The sequence below is a fragment of the Penicillium vulpinum genome (genome assembly GCF_028829585.1).
Source record: "Penicillium vulpinum strain IBT 29486 chromosome Unknown utg000001l_segment0_segment0, whole genome shotgun sequence".
Classification (NCBI taxonomy): domain Eukaryota; kingdom Fungi; phylum Ascomycota; class Eurotiomycetes; order Eurotiales; family Aspergillaceae; genus Penicillium; species Penicillium vulpinum.
Window position 1 is genome coordinate 2,180,686 of NW_026643241.1, and position 25,256 is coordinate 2,205,941.

At 47.5% G+C, this 25,256-nt stretch overlaps 9 protein-coding genes across 9 annotated transcripts; 4 read left to right on the top strand and 5 right to left on the bottom strand.

The window, feature by feature from the left end:
* Nucleotides 1-4: 4 nt before the first annotated feature.
* On the top strand, nt 5-3,423 carry N7479_000812 (putative potassium/sodium P-type ATPase; the record flags this gene model as incomplete). Its single annotated transcript, XM_057248510.1, has 5 exons — nt 5-246; nt 308-434; nt 500-594; nt 651-2,541; nt 2,593-3,423. 5 exons carry the CDS (start codon nt 5-7, stop codon nt 3,421-3,423), a joined length of 3,186 nt encoding a protein of 1,061 aa, XP_057112942.1.
* A 904-nt stretch (nt 3,424-4,327) lies between these two features.
* Nucleotides 4,328-5,368, bottom strand: N7479_000813 (zinc-binding alcohol dehydrogenase family protein; the record flags this gene model as incomplete). The annotated part of the gene is made up of 1 exon (XM_057248511.1): nt 4,328-5,368. One exon carries the CDS (start codon nt 5,366-5,368, stop codon nt 4,328-4,330), a length of 1,041 nt encoding a protein of 346 aa, XP_057112943.1.
* Nucleotides 5,369-6,787: 1,419 nt separating this feature from the next.
* N7479_000814 (putative EF-hand calcium-binding domain protein) lies at nt 6,788-7,621 on the top strand (the record flags this gene model as incomplete). Its single annotated transcript, XM_057248512.1, has 2 exons — nt 6,788-6,848; nt 6,900-7,621. 2 exons carry the CDS (start codon nt 6,788-6,790, stop codon nt 7,619-7,621), a joined length of 783 nt encoding a protein of 260 aa, XP_057112944.1.
* Nucleotides 7,622-8,090: 469 nt separating this feature from the next.
* On the top strand, nt 8,091-9,041 carry N7479_000815 (DUF3632 domain-containing protein; the record flags this gene model as incomplete). Its single annotated transcript, XM_057248513.1, has 2 exons — nt 8,091-8,490; nt 8,545-9,041. 2 exons carry the CDS (start codon nt 8,091-8,093, stop codon nt 9,039-9,041), a joined length of 897 nt encoding a protein of 298 aa, XP_057112945.1.
* A 479-nt stretch (nt 9,042-9,520) lies between these two features.
* Nucleotides 9,521-11,578, bottom strand: N7479_000816 (ferric reductase family protein; the record flags this gene model as incomplete). The annotated part of the gene is made up of 5 exons (XM_057248514.1): nt 9,521-9,918; nt 9,974-10,135; nt 10,208-10,796; nt 10,853-10,914; nt 10,975-11,578. 5 exons carry the CDS (start codon nt 11,576-11,578, stop codon nt 9,521-9,523), a joined length of 1,815 nt encoding a protein of 604 aa, XP_057112946.1.
* Nucleotides 11,579-13,647: 2,069 nt separating this feature from the next.
* N7479_000817 (basic helix-loop-helix domain-containing protein) lies at nt 13,648-16,755 on the bottom strand (the record flags this gene model as incomplete). Its single annotated transcript, XM_057248515.1, has 1 exon — nt 13,648-16,755. The coding sequence occupies one exon, from the start codon at nt 16,753-16,755 to the stop codon at nt 13,648-13,650; it is 3,108 nt and encodes a 1,035-aa protein (XP_057112947.1).
* A 2,020-nt stretch (nt 16,756-18,775) lies between these two features.
* Nucleotides 18,776-18,991, bottom strand: N7479_000818 (uncharacterized protein; the record flags this gene model as incomplete). Its single annotated transcript, XM_057248516.1, has 1 exon — nt 18,776-18,991. One exon carries the CDS (start codon nt 18,989-18,991, stop codon nt 18,776-18,778), a length of 216 nt encoding a protein of 71 aa, XP_057112948.1.
* A 1,858-nt stretch (nt 18,992-20,849) lies between these two features.
* On the bottom strand, nt 20,850-22,388 carry N7479_000819 (putative GTP cyclohydrolase II; the record flags this gene model as incomplete). The annotated part of the gene is made up of 4 exons (XM_057248517.1): nt 20,850-20,855; nt 20,915-21,196; nt 21,252-22,208; nt 22,278-22,388. The coding sequence occupies 4 exons, from the start codon at nt 22,386-22,388 to the stop codon at nt 20,850-20,852; spliced, it is 1,356 nt and encodes a 451-aa protein (XP_057112949.1).
* Nucleotides 22,389-22,908: 520 nt separating this feature from the next.
* On the top strand, nt 22,909-25,238 carry N7479_000820 (transcription factor domain-containing protein; the record flags this gene model as incomplete). The annotated part of the gene is made up of 5 exons (XM_057248518.1): nt 22,909-22,973; nt 23,257-24,005; nt 24,056-24,476; nt 24,528-24,819; nt 24,876-25,238. The coding sequence occupies 5 exons, from the start codon at nt 22,909-22,911 to the stop codon at nt 25,236-25,238; spliced, it is 1,890 nt and encodes a 629-aa protein (XP_057112950.1).
* Nucleotides 25,239-25,256: the final 18 nt, after the last annotated feature.

Here is a 25,256-nt window from a genome sequence, read left to right on the forward strand (position 1 = left end):
TTGAATGGGCGTAGAGATAACCCCCGATGTCGAGGAATCGACGGAGCCTCCTATATGTCCTTTTACGGAAACCAACCCCCAACCCAATGTGACAAACCATAAGCCCCGCGCTACCGAGGAAAAGCCTATCTCTCATAGGACTGATACTGTGTCCTTGGAACCCCAACCAAGTAAAGAAGGGCCCGACCGCAACGCCCATCTCATAGAACCATCTGAGCTCGCATCCCTCCTCGACACAGATCTCCGGTGCGTCAGTGTTGAGTGTACCATTACTATAGTCAGGCTTCCTTACTTACACACACTTCAGAAATGGACTCTCTAGCACCGAAGCGGCCTCCCGTCTCCAGCGCGATGGTCCGAATACCGTGCGTGAAATGGAGGGTGTCTCCGTCTGGGGGATACTGCTAAGACAGGTGTCTAATAGTCTGACATTAGTATGTTAGGCCACATAGATCTATCAATGGCAAAAAAAAAAAAACATAACTAACACAGTCTAAAGGTTCTTGTGATCACTATGGCCCTATCCTTTGGAATCGATGATTACATCGAGGGAGGTGTCATAACTGCAGTGATTGTTTTGAATATAGTTGTAGGGTGAGTATCTCGGAATCAAACCTCGTCTGATACTTGGACTAACAATTGCCTTTCAGCTTTATACAAGACTACCGTGCCGAAAAGACAATTCTTTCGCTGCACCGTCTCTCCGCCCCAATATGCAAGACTATCAGAGATGGTCACATTGCCTCTATCAAGGCGGAGTCACTAGTTGTTGGCGACATAGTCCAGCTATCGGTTGGAGATATTGTTCCCGCCGACCTGCGTTTGTTTGATGGCATGAATGCTTCAATGGATGAAGCACTTCTAACAGGAGAATCCCTTCCCATCCTCAAAACCCCTCATGTAACTCTATCATTGCCTGATATCCCTATCGGCGATCGAACCAATATGGCCTATTCTGGCTGCAGCACTACACAGGGTCGTGCAATGGGAATAGTCACCGCAATAGGGATGAATACAGAAGTTGGGAAGATTGCACAACTACTACAGACACAGCCCAATCTTGGTGACTCAAGCGGTCTTGTTAAGGTGGGAAAACGGGTGAAGGCATTCTTCATGAACGTGCTGGGCTTAGTTGGCACGCCATTGCAAGTGAAGCTAAGCAAATTCGCACTCTTGCTTTTTGGACTGGCAATTCTGCTGGCCATTATTGTCTTTTCGGTCAATAAATGGGACGTTCAAGGCGAGGTTCTCATATATGGTATCTGTGTTGCTGTTGCCGTTATCCCGGAGTCGTTGATTGCTGTCCTCACTATCACAATAGCTGTGGGTACAAAAGCAATGGCCAAAGGAAATGTAATCGTCCGAAAACTGCAATGTCTTGAAGCAGTCGGCGGTGTCACGAACATTTGTTCTGATAAAACAGGAACACTGACTCAGGGAAAGATGATAGCCCGCTCTGCATGGATCCCTGGTGCTGGGACTTTGACTGTGAGCCAAACTACAGATCCATTTGACCCAACCAGTGGTCTGGTCCAATTAGATGAGATTGATTGGAGTTCCAATCAACCCATCGAAGATAATCCTGCACTGCATACCTTCCTACGAGCGCTTGCTCTCTGCAACCTTTCCACTGTCCACCATGATAATCAAGTATGGAGTGCTTTGGGTGAACCAACGGAAATTGCTCTTCACGTTCTGGCTTTGCGCTTTGATTTTGGAAAAGATTCCGTGATGAAGAAAAGGCAGCTTCAATTGCATACAGAATATCCATTTGATTCTGCTATCAAGAAGATGACCGTCGTCTATGAAAATTTGCGGGATAGGATCAAAGAGGTGTACACCAAGGGTGCCCCGGAGACCATTATTCCTTACCTCAATATTGATGAAACAGAAAAGCAGACCATCCGAGACACGGCCGACCGGATGGCGGGTGAAGGACTTCGCGTGTTATGCATCGCATATAAAACTCCTGCAGTCGACGATGAATCTCAAATATCCCCGCGAAGCTCTGCTGAATCAAACCTACAATTTGGGGGTCTTGTAGGACTCTATGATCCTCCTCGAGTTGAATCAGCTGCAGCCGTACGAAGATGCCAAATTGCAGGGATCACAGTGCACATGCTCACTGGTGACCACATTAAAACAGCGACAGCAATTGCGTCAGAGGTCGGTATTCTTGACCGCGTCACGGTAGACGTCAAATCAACCAGGCTGGTAATGGCCGCAGACGAATTTGACAAATTGACAGATGCAGAAATTGATGCGATTGAGGAACTGCCTCTGGTTATCGCACGCTGCAGCCCTGCCACCAAGGTTCGGATGGTAGATGCGATGCATCGACGTCAAGCATTTTGTGTCATGACGGGAGATGGTGTCAATGATTCACCTGCCCTAAAAAGGGCCGATGTTGGCATTGCTATGGGCAAAAATGGTAGCGATGTTGCCAAGGAGGCTGCCGATATGGTTTTGACGGACGACAACTTCTCCTCTATTGTCAAAGCAGTTGAAGAGGGAAGACGACTTTTCGATAACATTCAGAAGGTAAAAATATCCCCATCAATACTTAATTTGCTTTACTGACAACAATTTTAGTTCCTCTTACATCTTCTCATTTCAAACATTGCACAGGTTATCCTCCTGTTGATAGCTCTTGCTTTTAAAGATCAGGGAGGTGACTCGGTTTTCCCTCTATCCCCACTAGAGATCCTATGGGCAAATCTTGTTACGTCTTCATTTTTGGCCGTTGGTCTTGGACTTGAAGAGGCCCAGCCAGATGTTATGTACAGACCACCACACGACCTACGCATAGGTGTTTTTACGCGCGAGCTCATCGTGGATAAGATGATATACGGAACCTTTATGGGCGCGCTTTGCCTCGTCTCATTTGTCTGCGTGATATACGCCGCAGCATCGGGAACGTCCTCTTTAGGCGATGGATGTAATCAGGAATACAATCCAAGCTGTAACACAGTGTTCCGCGCTCGCGCCACAACATATGCGACACTCACATTTCTTCTCCTTGTTACGGCGTGGGAGGTAAAGCACTTTTCTCGTTCCCTATTCAACATGGATCCGATCCGGAATCCCAAGACCCTCTCCGTCTTTCCCACTGTCTGGAAGAATCGCTTCCTCTTCTGGGCAGTCATGGCTGGCTTTGTCATTGCTTTCCCGGTCATTTATATCCCAGTTGTCAATCAAGTGGTCTTCAAGCACCACGCTATAACCTGGGAATGGGGAGTGGTGTTTGGTTGTACAATTGTCTACCTGCTGTTAGTTGAGAGCTGGAAGGCTGTGAAGCGCTCGCTGGGCATCGGGAGCGGAAAGAATGCAACCCTCACTTTTGAAGATGCTGAGATGCGGGCAGGATTGACCACTCTTACATCGCTATCACTGAGTGCAAATGCGAGCGTGGAACTGAAGTGATTTAAGAACATTTGTCTGACTGATTCAACGTCAAGTTGGCCATGAATTTGGTGCATCCAAGGCGTTCAACACGCCCTTATTTATTCAGTTTCTTATTTATCGTTATGTTTCCAGAATGAACCAATTTGATATTTCTTCAACTTATATGAAATTTTCTCTATACTTCACACGCATTGTTCGATACTACTACTCCGTACATATGCTACATATACAAAGTACCTGAATACACAAAGTACATTAGATCCATGCTCCTTTCGGTGAAACCTAATGCGGATGATCCAACCGATTGGTCAGCATGACCAATTTGAGGACATATCCTGATGGATGTCCTGTTCAGTGGAGTGGACTGTTTGGGCAAAGGGCTGATTAATAATCATTGCCGAGGGTCGTGGGCACGGTTATCTAGAACTGCCCTGTTAGGTATATGCCAACCCGGCCGAGAAGGGACACACTAATGCAAATGCAACTCTGGAGTACTTGCTTTTTTTTGTTGGTAATATCAATACCAATAATTAGTACCAATCGATATTTAATATGCAGCTCGTACCTTTTGCTGTGTTTAATTTAGTGCATTCATTCGAAATAATACCGTATATATTACTGGTGGCTTGCATGTAGTACCTTCTCGGCCCGGCTGACATGACAACAGTTAGTTGGAAGAGGGATCATGAGAATACGAGGCCCCCTTTATATGAAACGCAAAAGAATGGCTCGATTGCTAATATGATCTGAGATAACAACTTGGAAACGAGGGGCAGGTGACAAGCTGAAAGTCCATGCCTTGTTTTAGAAAGACTCTACATTGACAATGTCAACAGTGGGAAACATGTAATTCAAGAAATGTAGGAACAAAAAGAATGGCTTTAAGGTTCTTTAAATCATGCAGTAGACATACAATAGTGTCTTATTCAGGGGTCTCGGAAACGTTGTAGACCAGCTTCTCACCGCTGACCTTGTCCTCCTGGAGCAACTTTAGACCCTCGATAACACTCTTCAACCCATGCTCACCGACCCTAGGGGGATGGACCTTAATCTTTCCTTGGGCGAGCAGACTCTCAGCAATAGGACCGAACTTCTCAGCGTGAGCCCTGTCTTCCGGCTTGGCGGGGATGGGGGTATCTCCAAAGGTGAACGCCTCGCCAATGACGGTATAACCCAGGGTGAAGCGGTCGTTCACATTCTCACGGTCAATTTTGATGCTCAAGAGAGAGCTATACTCGCCACCATCGGTGGAAATAGCATTATCACAGAACGCAGCGCTGGGCTCCAGCGCGATACAGTCGAATACGAGCCTCAGGTTGTTATCAGTGGCTTTGCGAATTTCAGCGGGGGCATTGATGTCCTTGTAGTCATAGACCTCATCGGCGCCAAGGCTGCGGACGAAATCGAAGTTGTGCGGCGAGCAAGTGGTTAGGACCTTGTAACCTGACAGCTTGGCGAATTGAATGGCCAGGCTGCCGGTGGCGGTGGAACCGCCGTAGATCAGAATCGGAGTCGCATCCTTGATGGGCTCGGTGGGCAGTGCAAGCTTCAGACTCTGGTATAGACCCTGGCCCACGGTGTTAATGCCCACTCCAAGGGTAGCGGCCTCCTGGAAGCTCAGATTTTCGGGTATCTTCCACTGCAAGTCACCCTTGGCCACAATATACTCGGCGAAAGCGCCATCCTCGGGCTGTACTGCATTAGAGCCGTGCGTGAGTCCACACACGCGGTCACCCTTGTTGAATTTCTTTTTGACATCCTTGCCGACGGCCTCGACAATGCCTGAGTAATCGCATCCGACGAGAACACCGGGAGGAGTATTGTGAGCAATGTGCTTCCAGTCGGTGGGGTTCAAGCCAACACTGACAGTCTTGATGAGAAGATAGTCATCGCGAAGCTTGGGGATAGGTCGATCGGTAACCAAGCCCGCAATCGTGGGTTGGGTGATGATGACTGCCTTCATGTTAAGTAGTATTGAAGATATAGAACGGAATTGAGAAAGAGAAACTGGGAAATATAGAGCTCGAGAGTATTTCTCAAGGTTAAATAGTTCTCCAGGGTCAATTGTTCTGATTACAAATTGTGGGAATATCCCGGTCTATGTGCCCACCTGGGTAGCCCCGTCGGGTCCACCGGTCCACGGCTATGACGAAGAGAATCTCCACACTTTCTGGGATTCGTTGCAAATATTGCACCGACTCCGTCTCAATGTACTTTGTATCCGTGATGCTCTAAACACCTTTGTGAACAGCATTACCCCTGGAGCATTGTGTTTGATATTTATTTGTGCCACATGGGAATATGCTTCACAGCCTTTATCACCGGGCAAACGGGAATCCCATGAAACATCTTTCGATTCACTCTGAACAAGGACAGAGTTGGCCGCTTATGTGGCCTTGTCAAGTCAGTTTGATAGTAATTTTGGCAGACTTTCCAGTAGTTCTTCTAGTAGTCTTCCAGATGTAACTTTATTTTTAGATATTTTATCTCTTTTATTAGTGCTGTAGCTAGAACTATATAGCAATTGGCCATAAAATACATGGTAGAATATCCAGGCTCAAAAGGTGCAAACCAGGTTTAACATTTGAAATAGGTTTCAATTGACACTCCTTCAATTGATATGGACACGAGTGCAGCCAAGAATTTGTAAAGTATCCAGAGATATTACATCAATCATTCAGCTAAAACGAAGGACTGCCGTGGCTTCTCGCCGCGACTTTATGGAAGGCGTGAATGACCGCATATCTTCCATACCCATGGCCTAGGGGTCTATGCTTGACAGACAATTGGTTGACTTTCCAAAAGTAACATTTGCACCGACAAGGGCACATTAATGAACTTCGCCTGTCAGGATTGGTCAGTATATAATGCAATAAGATCCAGAAATAAAGTACCGGGGAGATTGGGAATATATGCAGAGACTGGTGTCATATGCTATACATATACTAGGCTTGATACACAGAGTAAAACACCAGGCAAATTACATGTGTACTTATGTAGGCCATAATATACCTTTTACCCTTCAAGTTTTTGTTACGTTTCTTTTTCAATATGCAAAAATGTCTAACATGCCACGGGAGAGTATATCAGATATCAACTCTACCCGGCTGACGCAAGGGATATCAGCCAAGACTGTGAGCAAAGCCAGGGTTTGTGCAATTCGGGAATAATTTCCAGACCTATATCTTGTTATTTATTACTGTTATTCTAGTACAAACCGACAGATTCGCCTTTTGACCTCTGTTCGAAACAAGGTGTCCCGAATCGGCATATCGCGGGGTCGAGTCGGTTAGTGCTTATCGGCATAAACGACCCCTCCCACTCGACAGAATTCCTCCCCAAATTCATATTCTAATTTCAACCAAAATACACACAATCAGCCATGAAGGTGCTTTGTCTCCATGGCAAGGGGACCAGTGGCTTTATCCTCCGCTCCCAAATCTGTTAGCTTCCCCGTCCACAGGTCTTTCCAGCCAACTAATCTTACTGCGCAGCTTCGTTCCGCGCTAAACTTCCCGCCGACATAGAATTTGATTTTGTCGATGGCCCATTCAAGAGTGCCGCCGCGGCAGGCGTAGATATATTCTACAGTCCACCTTACTACTCCTTTTGGGAAAATGATAGCGTCGACGCCGTCCGAGCCGCCTACAACTGGCTGAATGAGCATATCGCCAAAAATGGCCCATACGATCTCGCCCTCATGTTCTCACAAGGCTGCGTCTTGGGCTCTAGTGCTCTCCTATTCCATCAGGAAGAAACACCCCATCTCCCGCCACCGTTCAAAGCGGCTATTTTTGTCTGCGGTGGTGCGTCGTTGGGTGTTCTTGAGGAGATGGGCTTCCATGTCTCGGCTGAGGCACGCGAGCGTGATCTTGCATCCCGGTCTGCGTTAGCTTTACAAGCTGGCTCATCGGCACTCTTGGCCCAGGGTGCGAATCGTTGGACTGGTCTCAAGACTCTAAACGGCGGGCTCTCGGAGGAGGAATTGCGAAATGAGATAACTAGTCCCTACCGTATCAATGTTCCCACGGTGCATATTTATGGCTCGAAAGATCCTCGATGGGCGGCTGGTGTTCACCTCTCCGGTATTTGTGAGCCATCGAAACGTCGTACCTATGATCATGGCGGTGGGCATGAAATTCCTCGGACGGGTGTGGTGAGCAACTCGATCGCCGAACTTTTCCAGTGGGTTGTTGCACAGAATGGTTCAACTTGAACAGCGATGGTCTAATCTAGATCATCTGTTCCCTCACATTTCTTCATTCTTCCTTTTTTTTTTCTTTTGTTTAACTTCCGATACTTGGGATAGATATATACACGGAGTGGAAATGCAAAGTTCGTGCCCTGCCAAATATATATTCAGCCGACAGCACAGCCTTTGACCAGGGGTTGATGTCCGCAATACCTTCCAAACATTGGGGGGGGATAAATTCTAATATAACACCTTTATATGACCTACACTATAGTAGCAATCTACTTGTCCACGCCATTATTACTATAGATTATATTCCTTCCCTATACAATCTACAACATAGTATGTACTGTCTCTGCTGACAATAAACTCTATTCGGTCGTCAATGGTTGGTTAGCCCTAAATCGCGCTAGAGGCAACAACATTGGAATGTTTTCTGGCCCACCCGGAACTTCAAAATCTGACATCCAGTGAATAACTGCTAATCTTCGTCATGGAATGGAATGATACACTCAAGCGCATGCAGGTCGAGGATTCTGAGGAGTTCAAGTTATTTGAGGCACTTGTCAATGGGAATGTCGCGGTTGACGATGCAGTACAATGGATTATAACCACGACGATGGACAGACTGGAAAGCTACGCTCCAGGGGGAACTATCGAGGAGGCGGACGCAATAACATTCATAGCTATCATTGAGCTGGCCATGCAAATCGAGACTGAGTATGGTCCATTGATTGAGTTCCTGAAAGAATTGAAGCAGTACAATGCCGTCGATTCGTCGACCGGGTTGGTCCTAAAAACACAAGATGGAAGCCGAGTATGGTCGCATCTACCATCTCTGACTTTCTGGGTCCGCGAAATATGGAATGACCACGAGTCCGGTCGCATGACACGTAAGCGATATCAGATTCTGTATTTTCTTCCGTAGCGCTAATCAAAATCCTTAGACATATGTGATCCGGATATGGATCCCGACGAGCAAATAAGATGGGCAAAGCTCAATATCTTTATCGCACAAGCGACGCAAGCTGCCGAGGTTGAATACACTTCTCCGTTGCAGGTTTCGATCAACGATGCTATGGATTTATCTCACATGGGACTCTGTGGACTTCGCCATGTGTTCGAAGAGGGCTTTCCTTCCGAAAAAGCCGCCTCTACGGCTGGCTTGATCGGCGTATGCTACTGGCTAATATGTGCCGGTGATAGACTGTGGGAGAATGTACTCAACGGTCGCAAATACAACAAATATGATGGCCGACCGGGAGAAATGTATTCAAATCGCGGTTGGAAGGGCTTCGAACGCGAAAGATGGGATATATGGGTGCAAGGCCTTCGTGACGCGAAGGCTGCCTGCATATCTAGCCAGGAACCCGTGGAAGACTTGGTAGATCGTGCGCTGTCCAACATAGAGCGCGTAATGAACAATGAAATACCCTCCAGCTAAACAATTTTCAAGGGGCAGAACAGAAGAGAGGCCCCGAAGTGTTGGAGTGCATATGGCTGGTGTCTCTGCGAGCGGCGGTGCGTCGCTATTAAGAAGAACTCTGATGTCGCGCCTTCGATTTAGGTGAAGTTGTTCCTTATTTCGGTCGGATGTGGATTCATACGATTTGCGCATACCCTAAGTGGGCGTGAAGTGGCCTTGGAGGAGGAATATGTAAATACACTCTTTAATTCAATACCTATGTGGATTTATGACAAGAACAGCGAAAAGAACAAGGATCATATATTCTCTACAAGCCAAATCTGGTGTCACACCAATGTATACATGAGGGTGCCGGTTGAAAACATATATTTGACCAGTTAGTACAATCTCACAGATTATGTTTTGATATAGAGCTCAACCCAGAACTGTGTACACAGAAACGTAACGCCAAGCTCATAGAGCTGTAATTATATAATATATCTATAGACATAAGTCATTTACCATGAGAATGTCTCTTCAAACAAATCAACTGTCTTTTCCCCTTGTACATTTCTAACAGCCTCCCGCACACTATCGCCCAGGCCACCAGGACCGCAGACGCTAACCGCCATCGCACCAACCTGCTCTGCTTTCTCTTTTTCTAGCACAGATTGCATACAAGGCTTGCCGTAGTATATGCTGACCGGTACAGTGGGCGGAGCGCATTTCATCCATGGCAAATCTGGCTGTGGTATGTATTCCTCGACGGTGTCCTTATGTGCTGTGACGTAGAGGGTGATGGAGAGGAGGAGTCGTGGGAAATGGAAGTATGGGTGCCCGTTCGTGCTTATTGGGCCAATTAGGGATTCGTGGTTTAGTATGTCGGCCATGAAAGTTTGAATCCAAGTGAGATGGTCTTTTTATACGTTAGTGGTTAATTAATCATATGAAGTCGGTAGGGGTGATCATACCTAGACTGCGGATGACCCAGACCAGATGCACCTTGCGAGTAGCTATTTTTTGCTCGGTGAATGTAGCGATAACCTCGTTCAAATATGACATTGGGTGGGTAATGCCGATTCCTCCAGCTATCAACAGTAAAGTACCATATGAAGCGAGAGAATGGATACCACCTGTGAGGTATCAGCAAATATGTTTAAAGCCACCAACAATCAATGTCAATGTTCAAGATATGGTATCCATACCAAATGGCCCCTCCGCTAATGCCATAGCCTGAATGCGTCCTTCAGGGGAGTCTTCGACCTTCCGGAGCAACTTTTTCGTGAATCCGTCTTGGCCCTTGATCAGAATGGACATTTTTGTAGTGGGCGAGCCTCCGATAAGATTCTTTAAAGAGTCACCCGAGCCGCGCTTTTCGCTCGCATCAAATGGCTCCGATGTCGACGACCACGCAACTGTGAAGGGATGTGATGTCCACAGGCCCAGACACGGCATATAGAGGTACATATACTGGCCAGGACGGAAGCGCCATGCCCGAGCCACGGCCACATCAACGCGAGCAACAGATCCAGGCAGAATCTCGACTGTGGCAGTTGTAGGTTTTGAGCTAAGATTTCTCCAAAGTAGTATTCCAAGTCGACCTGCGCGATCGAGTCCCCACAGGATCAAGGTGCCAAGAAGCACACGTTGTTGTAACAGGTGTTGCAGGTGATACCAAAGCGCCACAAAGGAGAATACTGCCAGGGCTATGTGCAGGTGAAGGAACAATTCGTAAAAAGCATGTCGCGCCGGCGACAGAGATTGAATGAAAATGCAAAGGAATCCAAGGATGGCCTACGGAGATATATGTTAGAAGACCATCTGAAATTCTGGTAGACTATATCACATACCAGAAGGCCACACGTATAAAGCCTCTGTTGCCACATAGTATACATAATATAGTCCTTGCCGTCTAAGTTCGAAAAGTCGATATTAGTGCATGGTTGCATCATATATGCTCAAGGCAACTCACACATATAAGCCTGACTGGCCAGCACGGCGCTCATGTGAATGACTGCGTTGGCTGCGATCACACGTCCCACCCAACGATGCATGAAATTGAATGTATCGAACGAAATACCTAACAGTTGAACCAACGGATTGTTCCGTCCTGCGGCTAGGACTAAGCCTGGCGTATTCATGACTGCCAGATGGCCCGCGGAGTATTTGAGCTGGAACATTTTCTCGGGGTAATCACTTCTCCACCAGTCGACTGTGACAATAATGAAAATTAGATTTAAGCTGAGATAGATCAACAGGCAAATCATTTCTAGTCGTAGCGGTAAGGACCCCATATGAAGCCTAAACATGCGGAACTCGCGACTATGACGATCGCCCCATATCGGAGCATATAGCAAATGCTTTTTCAGGGCCGCAGTGAACCGATTTGTCCGGCACAGTTGCGTCTGGTCGGCTTCTTCCCGTGCCGCCTTTGATCGTCGACGATGTCGGATGCGAATGACGGTTTTCCAGACAAATAACATTGCTATCAGTCCGGCAACAGCGAACAGAGGGACCGCAATCGTCGGGTTCATAGGCCGCTCCCCCGAGCCATTTCCTTCGAGTTCGACACCCATTGTGCCATTCAGAGAGGCAAGGGGGGCTCGAACTGCAGATCCACTTGGTACGGAGACTGTCAACCACAATGAAGCTAGATTATTCAACCTTTGAAAGACTTAAAAGACCGAGAAAGCGCGAGAATACAATGTCTGGACAAAATAATGTTGTTAAAGATACTGAGAAAACGCGTGGAAAGGAAAGTAGGTTCTGAACATGCATCATTGGCGTTTGTATTAATTTCCAAATCATCAGCCATATATACATGCCGTCATTGACCGCTGCAGGTCCCGCAGGTTTATTTTTGCCTCAAGTTTACATGGAAAGCGTAGAGAATTGTGTCTCATATGGTCAGTGTAACGTCGAGCGAAATGATCTTGGCATGGGTGCTCAAGGTTTTTTTAAGTGGAGGTAATGCGATCGGTTGGCGAAGGAGCTCAAATCTCCGGGATGTCTTGTCATGACCAAATCAGATGGTATGTGGATAATGTGGCGGACTTTGTCATCTCTGTAGGGCTTAGGGGGTTTTACACAGGACAAGGAGACAGGGGCCTAGACACAGCCGTTCGGCAACCCGAAAACGGAATGTCTCCTGCTGTCCCTCTCAGCATTCTTCGTCCCCCATTCGGAATAAGAAGAGATGAGGAAATTAAAAATCACCCCTTTGTCGTATTGGTTCCTGGATTGGGTTGGTTTTACTTGATGTTTGGATATTTATCCAAATTTGATATCAAGACGCTCAACGTGGAATGGAGCCTCGGATACTCGGGATGCAACTGCAACGTTAGAGACAATGGGTGAAGTGAACGGAAAGTGTAGCGTAATAATCCTGGAACCTTGTGGTTCTTGTGGCTATGACGCCATGGTTTGTAGTAATATTTGGACACTTCTTGGATATAGAATGACAGATAGACATTACCAAAAGACTCTCGGCCTTCACCACGAGCTCCATATTGAGCCGAGTCTCTCCGTGTTAAGGGATCACCCACATTTGGAGTAGTTTCAGAACAGATAGTTCTTCTCTCAATGCGCCGAGGTATTTCCAGATCCTACCATCCAGTAGCTCTAGACCCGTCTCCTTTTATATCGCTATCCATTCTGCTTCACAAACTGCCCAAAACAGAGTGGGAGTCGTAGCAGAGCTGAGACATTGAACTAAATGAATAACTAGCCAAAATGACAAGAATCTAGGAAAACCGAATACGCCACGTGTGCAAGATGAATAGGGTGCGACAGAATATCTCGGGGAGTGAAAGCTCGAGTACTTGTGCATGTTGCACTGCGCCAGAATGAAGCTGCCAAGCATTGGAAGAGAACGTTAGAAAATGTTACCACAAAAAAACAATGTCGCTGTTCTCGTAGAGCCATCCACTGTAAAACCTGATTCTTGGGGGTTTAAAAAAAAAAGAAATCAATGACAAACCACGGAGGAAATAACCTTGGAAAGAAAGTTTTGTTTAGGAGACACGACCAGTGATGTCAACAACTCTATAAAGGTCCTGAACGCAGAATTGTTGCCCTGGCTCTATAGTCTACCTAGGTAGAGCCCTGGAGATCTTCCATGCTTATCAAAATTCATGTGATGCACCAGGGCAGTCATCACTCAAATAACCCAGGGACGAGGAGATAAAGTTCCAGGGCTTATGCATTTTCGCGGGTTAAACAACTTAGCTTGATAAATGCATGCAATTGAACATACATAGAGGTTTAAAAGTCTGTTGGCACGCCCCATGTTCGCATATAAACGCTGCTGACACACCGACATACATAGTTCCTCAGCTTTTTACTATGATGCTCCATAGCAAAATCGGTATGAAATTGATTGATTCATATACCGGGTTTCAAATATGTGAGTTTACTGTAAAAATGTGATGATGCCATTCCATTTGGCTAGAGTCTGTAGAAATATGCTATTCCTGATACCATTTCATGTCCTCCTCTTTCCCTCATGACCAAAAAGCTCCTGACCAGAACCAAACCATATAGAAATACAAAAGCCGAAAACGCCGTCATTATTGGTGCATAAGTGAAACCCGTGCTGGGATCATTGTAGATCTCAACCAGGTACCTCCTGAACATTACAAGGGGTTTAGGGTATTGGCTGCCTATCTTCCTCAACAGAGAGGCTGCCGTACCCTGTGTCGTTGCTAGCCGATCGTGCCCGACGGAAAGGCGGTCCTTGGACAGGATAATCAACTAGATCTTGATCCGCGTCACTTTGAGATGACAGGGATTCTCCCCTGCGTCGACGTGTCCTGCGCTTCTTATACAAAGCCTTGTCGGGCGTGATGTGCACAAAGTCATCAACATTGATGCCCGCGTTTTGGCAAATTGTTGTACAGGAATTGACGATGACTTCTACAAGAGTAGGTGAAAAGCCGTAGAAAGCCGGGGTGTAGGCATTTCGGGCCCAGTAGATGAGTTCTGCTGATACCCGCCCGAGGTTGGGGATATCGCGAGGGCAGATGGAGAACTTGCGGGCCGGACGGGACTTTTCTTCGGCTTCATCGTCTGCGGAGGAGGCAGCCTCTGAAACTGGAGCCGACGGAGAGGATGAATCGGATGACGCGATATAATCCACGTCAGAGGCGAGGAGATGTAGGAGATGATAGACAGACGAGAATCCAATAAGAGAAAGCTCGACTGGATCGATCGGAAGCTCATTGAACCAAGTGATGGCCTTTTGAATGGTGAAGGACTCGGGTAGCGAGGAAGCGTCACCCGTGGATCGTTCGGTGACAATGGTGGCAATCATAGCACAGCGCACGGCAATGGATATTTCGTCCCGCACGGAAACGGGAAGGGAGGAATCAAGGAAGTTGGATGAGTGGCTCTGACTGCCCTTTCTCTTCTCTTTCGGTAGCGCGGCAAGAACCGCCCCGACATTTTCAGTGCGGTTTTTCTCGAAGAATACTGCTTTCATCACAAGTGCCCGAGTATGTGCGGCGGAAAGCTCTGGCGCTACATCAAGGGACATGCGAATCTTCTCTTTGAATGCATCCCGGCTTGCCTTGGACACCGGGCCCTTCTTGCTTGCTTCGAAATAATTGAGAAGAGCGGTTTGTAAAAGATGACTGGACCACCAAGCTGCAAGGGCATCTTGGGAACATTGAATAGCCGGGTCCTCGTCCACAACATCAAGCAGCACTTCATCGTCGCCAGTACCTTCCTGGGTGGGTCGGTTCCATGTTAGGTTCACAGCACGCTGAATAATGTTGTCAATCATGACATCCTCGCAATCCAGTTTGATCAGAGCAGCAAGATGAGGGGGAAGCTGATCAGGGTGACCCTCAGGCAGCGCAGCATTAATTTCTCGAGCCACCCCCCATTGGAATCTGGCAAGAGCTCGCGCAATGTCGTTTGACACATGGAACGACCAGGAGCCCGCCTCTCCCACGTTCCACAAGAGAATGCGGACATGCAACGCCTTGATTATCATTCTTGTGGGAGTACAAGGGAGTGTGCCGGCAGCGAAGATAGTGAGAACAAGGCGGCTCTTGCTGATCTCAGCATCTCCACCAGTGAGTTGAGCCTCAATTGCGATATCCCAAGTCTTGACTCGCCCCTTCTCATCCTCCTCGGTGATTCCAGTGGCCCATGAGTAGAGCTTCCATCCCATGAAACATCGTAAGACATATTCAAAGCATCTCGAAGTAACAACATACCACTCTCGGAAGAACCTATGACGTGGAACACCGACCCGTTGCATGCTAGTCAGCCAAGCCTGTCGGCGGAAATCACTAGAGGTAAGAGGCGTAGCCGGGCCCTCAGAATCCGATTTGGATGGACCACGCCGCGTCATGGGTTGCGCGTTGAACAAGTAAACAAAAACAATAAAGGCACTACCAACGACCAGCGTTGCTAACATAAGGAAATGAGAAAATGCACGCGCCTGCCACGAGTACCAGAACTGCTTCAGGTAGAATTCGCAGTGTGCTAGGGTAGGTGTTTGGAAACGGCCGAAAAGTCTGATGGGGAGTGCAAGCAGGCCCTTCGCCTCGGACTCAGAATCATCAGAGCCCAGACCCTCAAGAACCATCAGGCCGGCAAGGGCGCCCAGCATATACTTGTTGGGCATCCTTGAACGTCGAGTGGAGGTATCTTCTCTCACATACTGCGGTTGATGAGATGAGGATGATGACGAAGGGTATTTGATATATGATTCGGCAAAGACTCCTTGCTTCGCAGTTTCAGCTCGCATACGTTTCCACGCATCGGGAACCGGAATAAGACCTTCTGGGGGGTTCTGAGAGGTGGGTGAACTCTCGCTAGACACCTCTTCCGCCTGAGAGAATACACTAGGTGATGTACCAGAGCCCGAGTCCGTCGAGGCGTAGTTGCTGGGTGACGATACAGATGCTGAGGATGTGGCGGCCTGGTCTGCTGCTTTATCAGCCTGGCGGAGCCGGTTCTTCAAAGCAGTGTTTTCGTCTTCCAAACGTTGGTTACGCATTTCCAGGTGCTTGATGTATTCCGTCGCTTTCGATAAAATTGATGCCTTGTTAAGCTTGTTCGCGGCATTTGCTCCTTCCGCTTCGTCGTCAGCATCGGGTGAGCCTCCATTCAAGTTTTTGATCGACCGAAGGCTGGGAACACTGTCGCGAAGTTCGGCGATTTTATCGTTCAAGTTGGCGCGATATCGCTTCTCAATGACGTTGTGAGCTCGCTTTTTGGCAGGCATTTTCTTGCCCGGTTGCACTGGTCCAGTCACTGTGGTGGCATCGTCGTCGCTGCTGCCTGTCTTTCGCTTCCGAGTTGTCCCAACACTTGAGATCGGAGACACTAGACCTAAATGTTGTTGATGGCTCATGTGCTGAGTTTGTCCAGGTAGACCGTGGGTGTACCCAAGGTTCTTTCCGGCATTGGGGTCGGAGGGAATTTCCATCAAGCCGAGCGGAAGATTAGGTGAAAAGTCTTGATAGTTCAAATGACTCGGTGAACTCATATCGGTGTGTGGGGAAATAGATGGTAGATCCATAGATGAGGCCATTAGCTTCTGATCTCCTTCCGAGAACATTGGCTTTTGATCTCCTTCCGAGAACGTTGGCTCATCCCATCGCATCCATTGAGTCCAATCTTGGCTCACATTCTCTCCGGCTGGATGCGTGAACAGATGGCCATTTCCTCGCGCCTCATCCCCCCCAGAGTTTCGTGAAGAAAAAAGCTGAAAGTCATTTTCCATACTAGGACCGGACATCTTGGCTAAATTCCACCGTTAGGTCCTCGGCCAATGCCCGAGGCAGTCTAAGTCCGAATGATGTATAGGGCACTCTGGATAGTTTTCACTGATGAACAAGTTAGTTTTACTATAGAAGAAAAACCATCCTTTTAGAGGAATAGAATCCAGCTGCCTGCACAGCCATACTCGAGGCAAAACATACAACTAGACCAATACAGGCTAGCGGCGATCCCATGACGGCAAGGAGATGGATGATACTGACTTGGATGCAACTTCAAGTGTAATGCTCAAAGTCGAATGATACTTAACAGACGTAAGTGTACTACGTGCAAGGTAAGATGTAAAGACTGAGTCGGCGAGGAGGGGGAATGTGAGAGTCACAGCCACAAGTAGGCGATTGGAGGAGCAAAAAGCAGGGGTGTGGAAGATATCCACATCAAACAGACGTAGCGCAAGCACTTAGACCCAAGGAACCAAGTGGGTTCTAAAAATTGCGCAAAGTTCCTTAAGAGAAGGTGGATCAAGTCCTTGAGAATACGAAATGGGAAGAAACAGCCCTGGAAGATACAAGCTATTTTGATTCAAGGTGGGAGCTTGCTGTCTCCATGCATGAAGATCAGGGGAGGTTGTATGGACCAAAATGACCCAGCCAGGCAGCCAAATGGGGGGAAGGCAATCTTGTCGTATGATCACGGCTGACCGCACTTCCGGCTCGCCCCCTGATTGTATTTTAGGTGTTAATTACGCTGACTCATGAATATTTGAGCCTGTGATACGGTAATTATTACTTCATGACAGTAATCAAAGTCCAATTTTAATTGGCCCTAACTGTCCCCACCTTATTTTACTGCCCAGGCATGTGATTTCCAAGCTTCCCTCTGCTACCTCTTCGACGTTGACTACTTCTTGGCTTCATTATATCATCTTTCTGACCCCGAATATCCGATTGCTGAAAGGGATCAGAAGTCAGTTTTTTTCCCCTACACTCTGATGGGCTTAACACGTCATCGCATGAGGTCTTGGCGCCTCGCAGGTAGGCGACACGGAAAAAAAAAAGAATGGGCTTGTTATAATCTTATCTGATCGTGTCAGTCCCCACTCCTGTCTCGCCGGCAGCACCGGCACCCACCTAGCCAAAGGAACGGCGCAAGAGACGAATGGGATTAATGATGCTCTATTCGGCCTAGCAGGCTGTGTGGATATTAAACGGGCATCGTGTTCCACATATATTTACATTAACAGAAGAATTCGGCTCTCGCGTGCATTTTCTGACGGGGATTCTTGAAAAACTTTTCAGTCTTGTGTTCCACTCTGCGTCATGATCCTCTAGCTTCCTGAGGATCCGTTCCACTTCGAATCGGGCTCCTTTCGACTGGGACTCGGCCGTTTGGTCTCAAAACTTCATGCAACAGTCAACTAATCTCATCATTGTCCATTTCTATCCTTTCAATAACATGGACAATGTATTCACTGCCACCATATGGCATTGTCAACATGTTGTACTAGCAATCGTCCCGATCCACCTATTCACCGACTTCTTCGCTACGTCACCGGCCCCCCCGTATAGAGCATGAGGCTTGAGCTCCCTCTAGCGTATTCCCCACCCCCAGTTAGCGCAAAAACAGAGCCACTACGTATTCGGCCGTAAAGTACATAGCTCACCGATGTTGCGTCTAAGCTAAGGAGTGGCCATTTGTTATAACTACGACTTGCTGTAGAGCTTAGATCGGGTTATATGAGCCCGAGACTTAGTATGTATGAACTGCCTAGATGATACTTGCCATGGTAGTCATTGAGATCAACCTATGGTTTTCCAGCCGGTTACTCAATATGTGGAGAAGGGTGTTAGTCCCCTTGACCTTTGCATAAGGTGCCGTTATGCCTTATATACTAGGTTTGCCTTGGCCTCGACATGCACAAGAGGATCTTCTCGTACGAGGTGTGTGAGCTTATCGGAGGCGCCCAGTTGGTGTTGATGAAAGTGATAGCAGTCTCCTCAGATGGATCTGGCTCGGTGGTTGGAGCATTTTTCCACACTTTAGTCAACATCGGCAATTCTTAACACGATATTATTGGATTTGCCGAGTACATTCTTGGTAAGCTGTGGGTTAAACGCAATCTTTAAAACTGTGCTGGTATTTGAGCCAGCATACCCAGTGACCATCTTTAGCATACTAATGTATTTATCACTAGCATTAGGGTGAACAATGAATATGTTCCTAGCAGCGGAGATTTTTACGCCGCTGTTCGTCATCTTGAGCTTGTACTAATGCTAGATCTCTGATCTACCAACAATTCTCACATACATTTTGAAAGGTGTAGTGGAGTGGCTAGGACATGGGGCGGGGGCGCGCAGCCTTGAACTGTATGGTTATAGTTGACCAGGGCTGAAAGGAAAGGTTTGTCCATAAATGCTGTCACAAAGAGATCTTGGCCACGACGATCCTCGACGTCATATCTCAGAAAAAGCAGAAACTCACAATTCTTTCACTTTAATAAGTTTGTTAGTGTTATGAGAACCAAAGTCCCTAGCTAGGAGTTCTTAGAAGAAATGGGCGCTAATATCAGGCCCTGCAGCACTATTCACCCAGTTGGTGAGGGTAATAGCGCTGTTCTCCTTTTGAAGCACGATTAGCTATTTATCTCACATTTTCAGGTTTGACCAAGGGTGAAAATTTAGAATTATTCGTCTCTTCTACGTATATGCGTGCAAGTGAGGGTAGGTCTCTGAGCTTTCTTCTTTTTTTCTCTTTTTTTTTTCACTATGCTCTGTAAATAAAGAATTCAGATTTTTATGTGCGAGTGGATAGTGGACTTGGTGAAGAATACTCGAAATCTCCGATCATTTCCCTCAAGGGTCTAGTCCTGGATGAGATCATGAACATCAGTTGGATGACGAAGGAGACATAAAATCAGGGTGGGAAGAAAAAGCAGAAGTGAAAAATCAAAGATAACAGTCTTCGAATGAAGAAGAACAGGCAGACGAGAAAGAGAACCGGGAGCAACCCTCATAACAGAAAAGGACCCTATGGAAATCCGACCGGGGACCAATGTGGCTGTACTCAGAGCCTACATAGTCTGGTCTTCTGGATTTTGTTGGGAGAGGAGAAGAAGATGCAATTAGGAGAGAATCTCGGGAGAATGGTGAGTTACGTAGTCCTCTCAGAGCCGCCTCACATGCATCGTTAACTGGAAATGACACAAATTCGATGTACTATTTATTAACTGTATATATCTTAACACAGCCAGACAATACATATGTACATTATCCCTCTCTCACATGCCCTTATCCTCCCACAAATCCCCAAATTGCCATAGAGATATAAGGTTTTTACATTTGAGCTATCAACGGATCGGCCCGCTCCGCATATATGCTAACCTGCTTAAGGTTGATTTCACGGCCTCCCGAGGTCGAGACAAGTCCAGCAGAATCGGCGTGACAAGAAAGGGAGAGAGAAAACCAAGCCGGCTGTATATTCTCTCCCACTGAGCTATATGTCAATTTGAGTTTCACGATATTTAAGATGCTGCCCGGGCATGCAGGCCTCGAAGTTAAGTGTGTCCTTTGCATATTCAACGATTGTCACAGCTGGGCACTAGACTCCCATCTTGCGGATCCAGGAGTGTGGGGACACATTTGAGCCTTGTGGTTCCCTTTGAAATGACACGCAAAATGTATCGGTATCGATGCATATCCAGAAAACGAGGTCCGTTTATAGTAATTTCAATCAAGTTTATCAATGCCCCTCACTTTACCCGTAAATCATGCGGGGAAGATAAGGCACAAAATCCGCGTCGGCGTCTAGGCCGAGAATAAAGCTACCAAGCCCATGTATCTGACGTCAGTCTATTCAAATATCGAAAGTACCCGGAGTTTATTATAGTGAGTACCTTGCGATTTGCCACTACACATGGAATTTGTCATTTGAGTCACACAATGTCTTTTCTTGATTTTATTCTTAGTATGGATTCATGCTTCACGAACTTGCGACAAAGCGCTCTATGATAACGTGCGTAGGCACACACAACACACTGACCAAATTACTAGCCAAAAAAGACTACCGAAATTGAAGTGACGAGTTGATCTCGATCAGGCAACATGAAGCCCAAATTTAGTGCTGCAGGAACAATCAGCCACGCGGGTCTACAATGAGTCCAAAGAGGCAGTTCAACTTACCGAGATGTCTTCCCATTTTTCCCAGCCGCGTCCACGAACTTGAGTCAGTTCTTCATCCGTCAGCGTCTTGCCGGTAGTGAAGTATCCTGATTGGATCTTCGCATCGATCTCGACTCTTGAATCACTAGGGATCATCTCGTCGGGGATAGGGATACGTTCGATAATCTTGATGCCAGAGTCCACGATGGCGTCGTGCTTCATGTTCGACATTGACAGCATACGATCAATCTTGGTAATGCCGAGCCAGTGCAGAATGTCGGGCATAAGAGCTTGGAATCGCATCTGCAGTAGAATAAGTTAGTATATGCAAGCCACATTAAAGGATGAGGTTCCTTACGTCGCGGACACCAGCAATATTCTCTGTCCGAGTGAAGTACTTATCGGCCGTGTCGCCTCCACGCTTGCGCGCATTATAGACAAGGTATTTAATCACTTCGCCAAGGGCTCGACCTTCCTTACGGAAGTAGATGACAACACCACTGCCGCCGTTCTGCGCCTCGCGGATTGCTTCGCGAATACCGAACGCCAAGTATGGTCGGCAGGTGCAAATATCCGACTGGAAGACATCACTGCCATTACACTCATCGTGGACGCGCAGGGCCAGCTTGACATTCTCGTCTGAGATGCGCTCCGGTGGACCGAAGATGTATACGGTGAGGCCGCCGATAGGTGGGAGGAAGGTCTTCAGATCAGGCCGGGTGATAAGCTCCGGGTAGCTACCACCGGTATGCTCGAACAAAGTCCGACGAAGGGTGCCTTCGTCAACCCCAAACCGCGATGCCACACCGGGCAAATACCAAACCGGCTCAGCCGCTACCTTGGTGACACGAACCTCGCCGGATGAATCAACAAGGATAGACCCGTCGACCTCGAGCAGGCCATTCTTCACATCATCGGCAATCTCCGCAAGCTTCATGTTAGCCCGAGTGACGGCCATAGTTGGGCGAATATCCCAACCAGCCTCCAGCTCTGCCTTAAACTGGTTGACGATGTCATGGCCGTAAGGATCCATAGAGACGATCTTTGTCTTATCCGCCCAGGCAGGCTGCGGGGGGAAATTGAAAGTCGGCTCAGAGTTACGGAAGTCCGGTCGGAAATCCGGAGCTAAGTCACCAGCAGCAATCGCAAGGGCATTGTAGATGCTGTAACTGCCACCGTGGGCGCCGATGGCATTGCGACGCTTTACGAGGTTCCCGCTGCGCGATACAACCACTGGACCCCGGGATTTAGCGTCGGGAGCGCCCCACTCAAGGGGGACGGGCTCAATGCCGCTTTGGCCTGGGTAAGTGGTCAACTATACTTGATATTAGCGCCATACAATACTTGGAAGTCAGTACAGAGGTAATATTGGAATAATCCTTACGATAATGTGGTTGCTATATCGGGGATTGGGGTCGGTGGGAGATGTTGGAGATGTCAGGGATGGGTCTGTTGGTACGGGTAAGACCGTGGCAGTCGGTTCTGTTTTCAACATGATTACTTAGAGAAAAGAGGTTCCAGGATAATATGAAGCAATATTTGAAGAGAGAATATACAAAGGAGAAGAGAAAAGAGGGAGGGGGAAAGGGCCCTGAAGGGAGGGGGAGTACAGCGTCGCCATGTGACTTATCTTTCTCCTCACGTTATCTGAGGGGCTTATCTACAGGCTTTGTACAGAATCAAAGAGCTACTTTACATTAGTTTCTTGGCTTTTGATTATAGTGTAGTATCGTGTACAAATAGAATAAGCGGTATAGCTTCCCCCAGATTGCTTCTATATACTATATCAAGTCTCCACCGGTTTCCACCGGAGTTCTTCGGCGTTCAATCTAACTGGTCGGAGTAGCGAACACCGAAATTCCCTAGATTTTTACCTTTAGGACTCACCACGGAGTACTCCGTGGACCTTAGCAGGCCTATATTTTCCTATGAGGTAAATCATTTCTATTTCTATTTTTTTTTTAATGCCACCCGCTAATTACATAGTACCCACGGCAGTACCTCGCGTCGTCGGAATGGCAAACCAGCCTCCTGCGAGCCATGTCGCCGAGACAAAGTCCGCTGCGACCATGCATTACCTGTATGTACTCGCTGTAGAGATCGTGGGATCTCCACGCGATGTTACTATCACCCTGCTCCCCTGACAAAGGCTAAAGGTCGCCGTTTCTTCCCATTGGCAGAGGGAGTTCCTTTTGATCGACCTCCATCAACAAGGTGCGTCAATTGTAGATTTACTTTTTGTTCTGAGGTCATTTTCGAGTTCATGTCGATCATTGAGTGGCCAGTGGAATAATTACCGCCCCAATGCACTTCCGTAGCTATATCCATATGCATATCAGGCTCTTATGATTGCCGCTTCCTAGGAACCCTCATTCAAGCGAGACACCACTCAACCCCTCTGCGTCTAATGTGGAACAAGAGAGCTCTTCTGGACGCATCCCACCTCGTACCCAACCGCTACTTTCTGGATACTTCGGCCCAACGAGCTTCGTATCTCCCCTAACTGAAGATGTCGACCTGGGCTCAGAAGGTCCAGACCTGGGCCTGGAGATTGAATCTGCTCAGAGAATCCTGCCACCATATTGGGTTCACAAGATCTCCGAAATTCTATTGACCCTCAATGATTTCGCTACAGTCGAGGCCCTAATCCGCGATTATTATGCACTAAGTCAAAGCGCGATTATACCGGCACCATTCGTGCTCAACAGCCTTGGTCCGGTTAAGTCCATGTGCAAAGACAGCACATCGGATCGTAATCTTGGTGATTTCACATCCTCGCTGACAGTGAACATAATACAAAACACATCTGAAATTTTCGAGGTTCCGCCTGCGACACAAGGGCGAGACTTCCATGCATTATTTACAGGGCCAGCAATCCGTCTTGAGATTCTTGGGCTCCTCTGCGCTCTCGCTGGTCGAGCAAGATATCTGGGACTCGCTAATGATAGGTTAGATGAGAACCGAAGCTCGCGGTCTCAATATGCGCATAAGATGCTCATAGCCAGTGATGCTGCACTGACTATTTGCAAAATCCTTACGCCACTCAATGATCTGACGATATGGCTGTTGCATGAGATTCTCCTGTTGTCAGATATAGTACATGGTGACTCAAGTCCGTTCAACCCATCCATCCGCCATTTTGCTCTTTCTAAACCCTTTTAGGCCCCGCCTGTTGGAGACGACTCGGGGAGCTTTCCACCGACATCTTTGCACTTGGTTTCCACCGTGACTCGAAGACCTCGAGCGACACCCCCGAGTTTCTCTTAGAGTCACGTAGACGGCAATTCGCTGCAGCATATCAGCTCGACAAGAGCATTGCCACATTCTTAGGTCGACCACCAAGAATACCATGGCGATACGCCGATTGCCGCATGCCCCTTGATATCAGCGATGAGGCACTCGCTACCGATACCACGGCCCGAGAGTACTCCCACGACTACCTGGATGAAAATGGCTGGAACGTCCAAGGAGTAGTCCAGCGGTCATCATGGATACGAGTACGATTTATCATCAGTACCTTTCGGGATGAAATTCTCGAGGTCTCTTTGCAGAATGTGACACCAGAGATGGAGAATATGCTCAAGTAGATCATCACCTTCCTTCTACTTCATGTTCAGTAGCTGATACCATACAGGAATATCTCGCAGCGATGTCATCTAGCATGGGATTCGCTCCCCAATTGGCTACGCTACACCCCACAATGTTGGGACCAAAATTTACATATAGCAGTGTGCCTCATGATGATTATTTCATATTTGGCATACCTGTACAACGACTTCCTCATCCAGCGACTCATCGCGGGGAAGAATAATCCACGCGGAAACATAGCACTGCTCTCCGTGAGCGCTAATATACTATCAACGGTCCTGACATTAGGCATGCAACGCGAACAAATGGTCGATCTCCGGCCAGATTTTGCGTGGACGGTAAGTACTATCAACAACATATATTTCTATCCGTTCTAATACTAAGAGAATGGCAGGTCCTGCTCTATGGCTTCCCCAGCGCCAGTCTACTCATCAAAGCCCTGCAACACCAAAAACGCACAGGCGAGCCATTCCTCTACGAAGGGTCGAGATCGGCACTTATCCGCAATTTGAGTGTCTTCATTTCGCATCTCGAATCTATCGTGCGACCGGATAATGCCAACTATGCTCTTTTTCAACGAGCCAGTCAGCTGTTCTCCAGGATTATTGATGAGATTCTGGAGCCGCAGTCAGTTCTTCCGGATTCGAATCTTGAGGATACTTCTGCTTTTGACTTTGATCCGATGATTGAGGTTGATGGCCTGGATTTGTTTAATAACATTGACCTTGGGGTTGCATTTAATCAGTGGCTGTTTTAAGGGGAAGTTTCTGTGGTA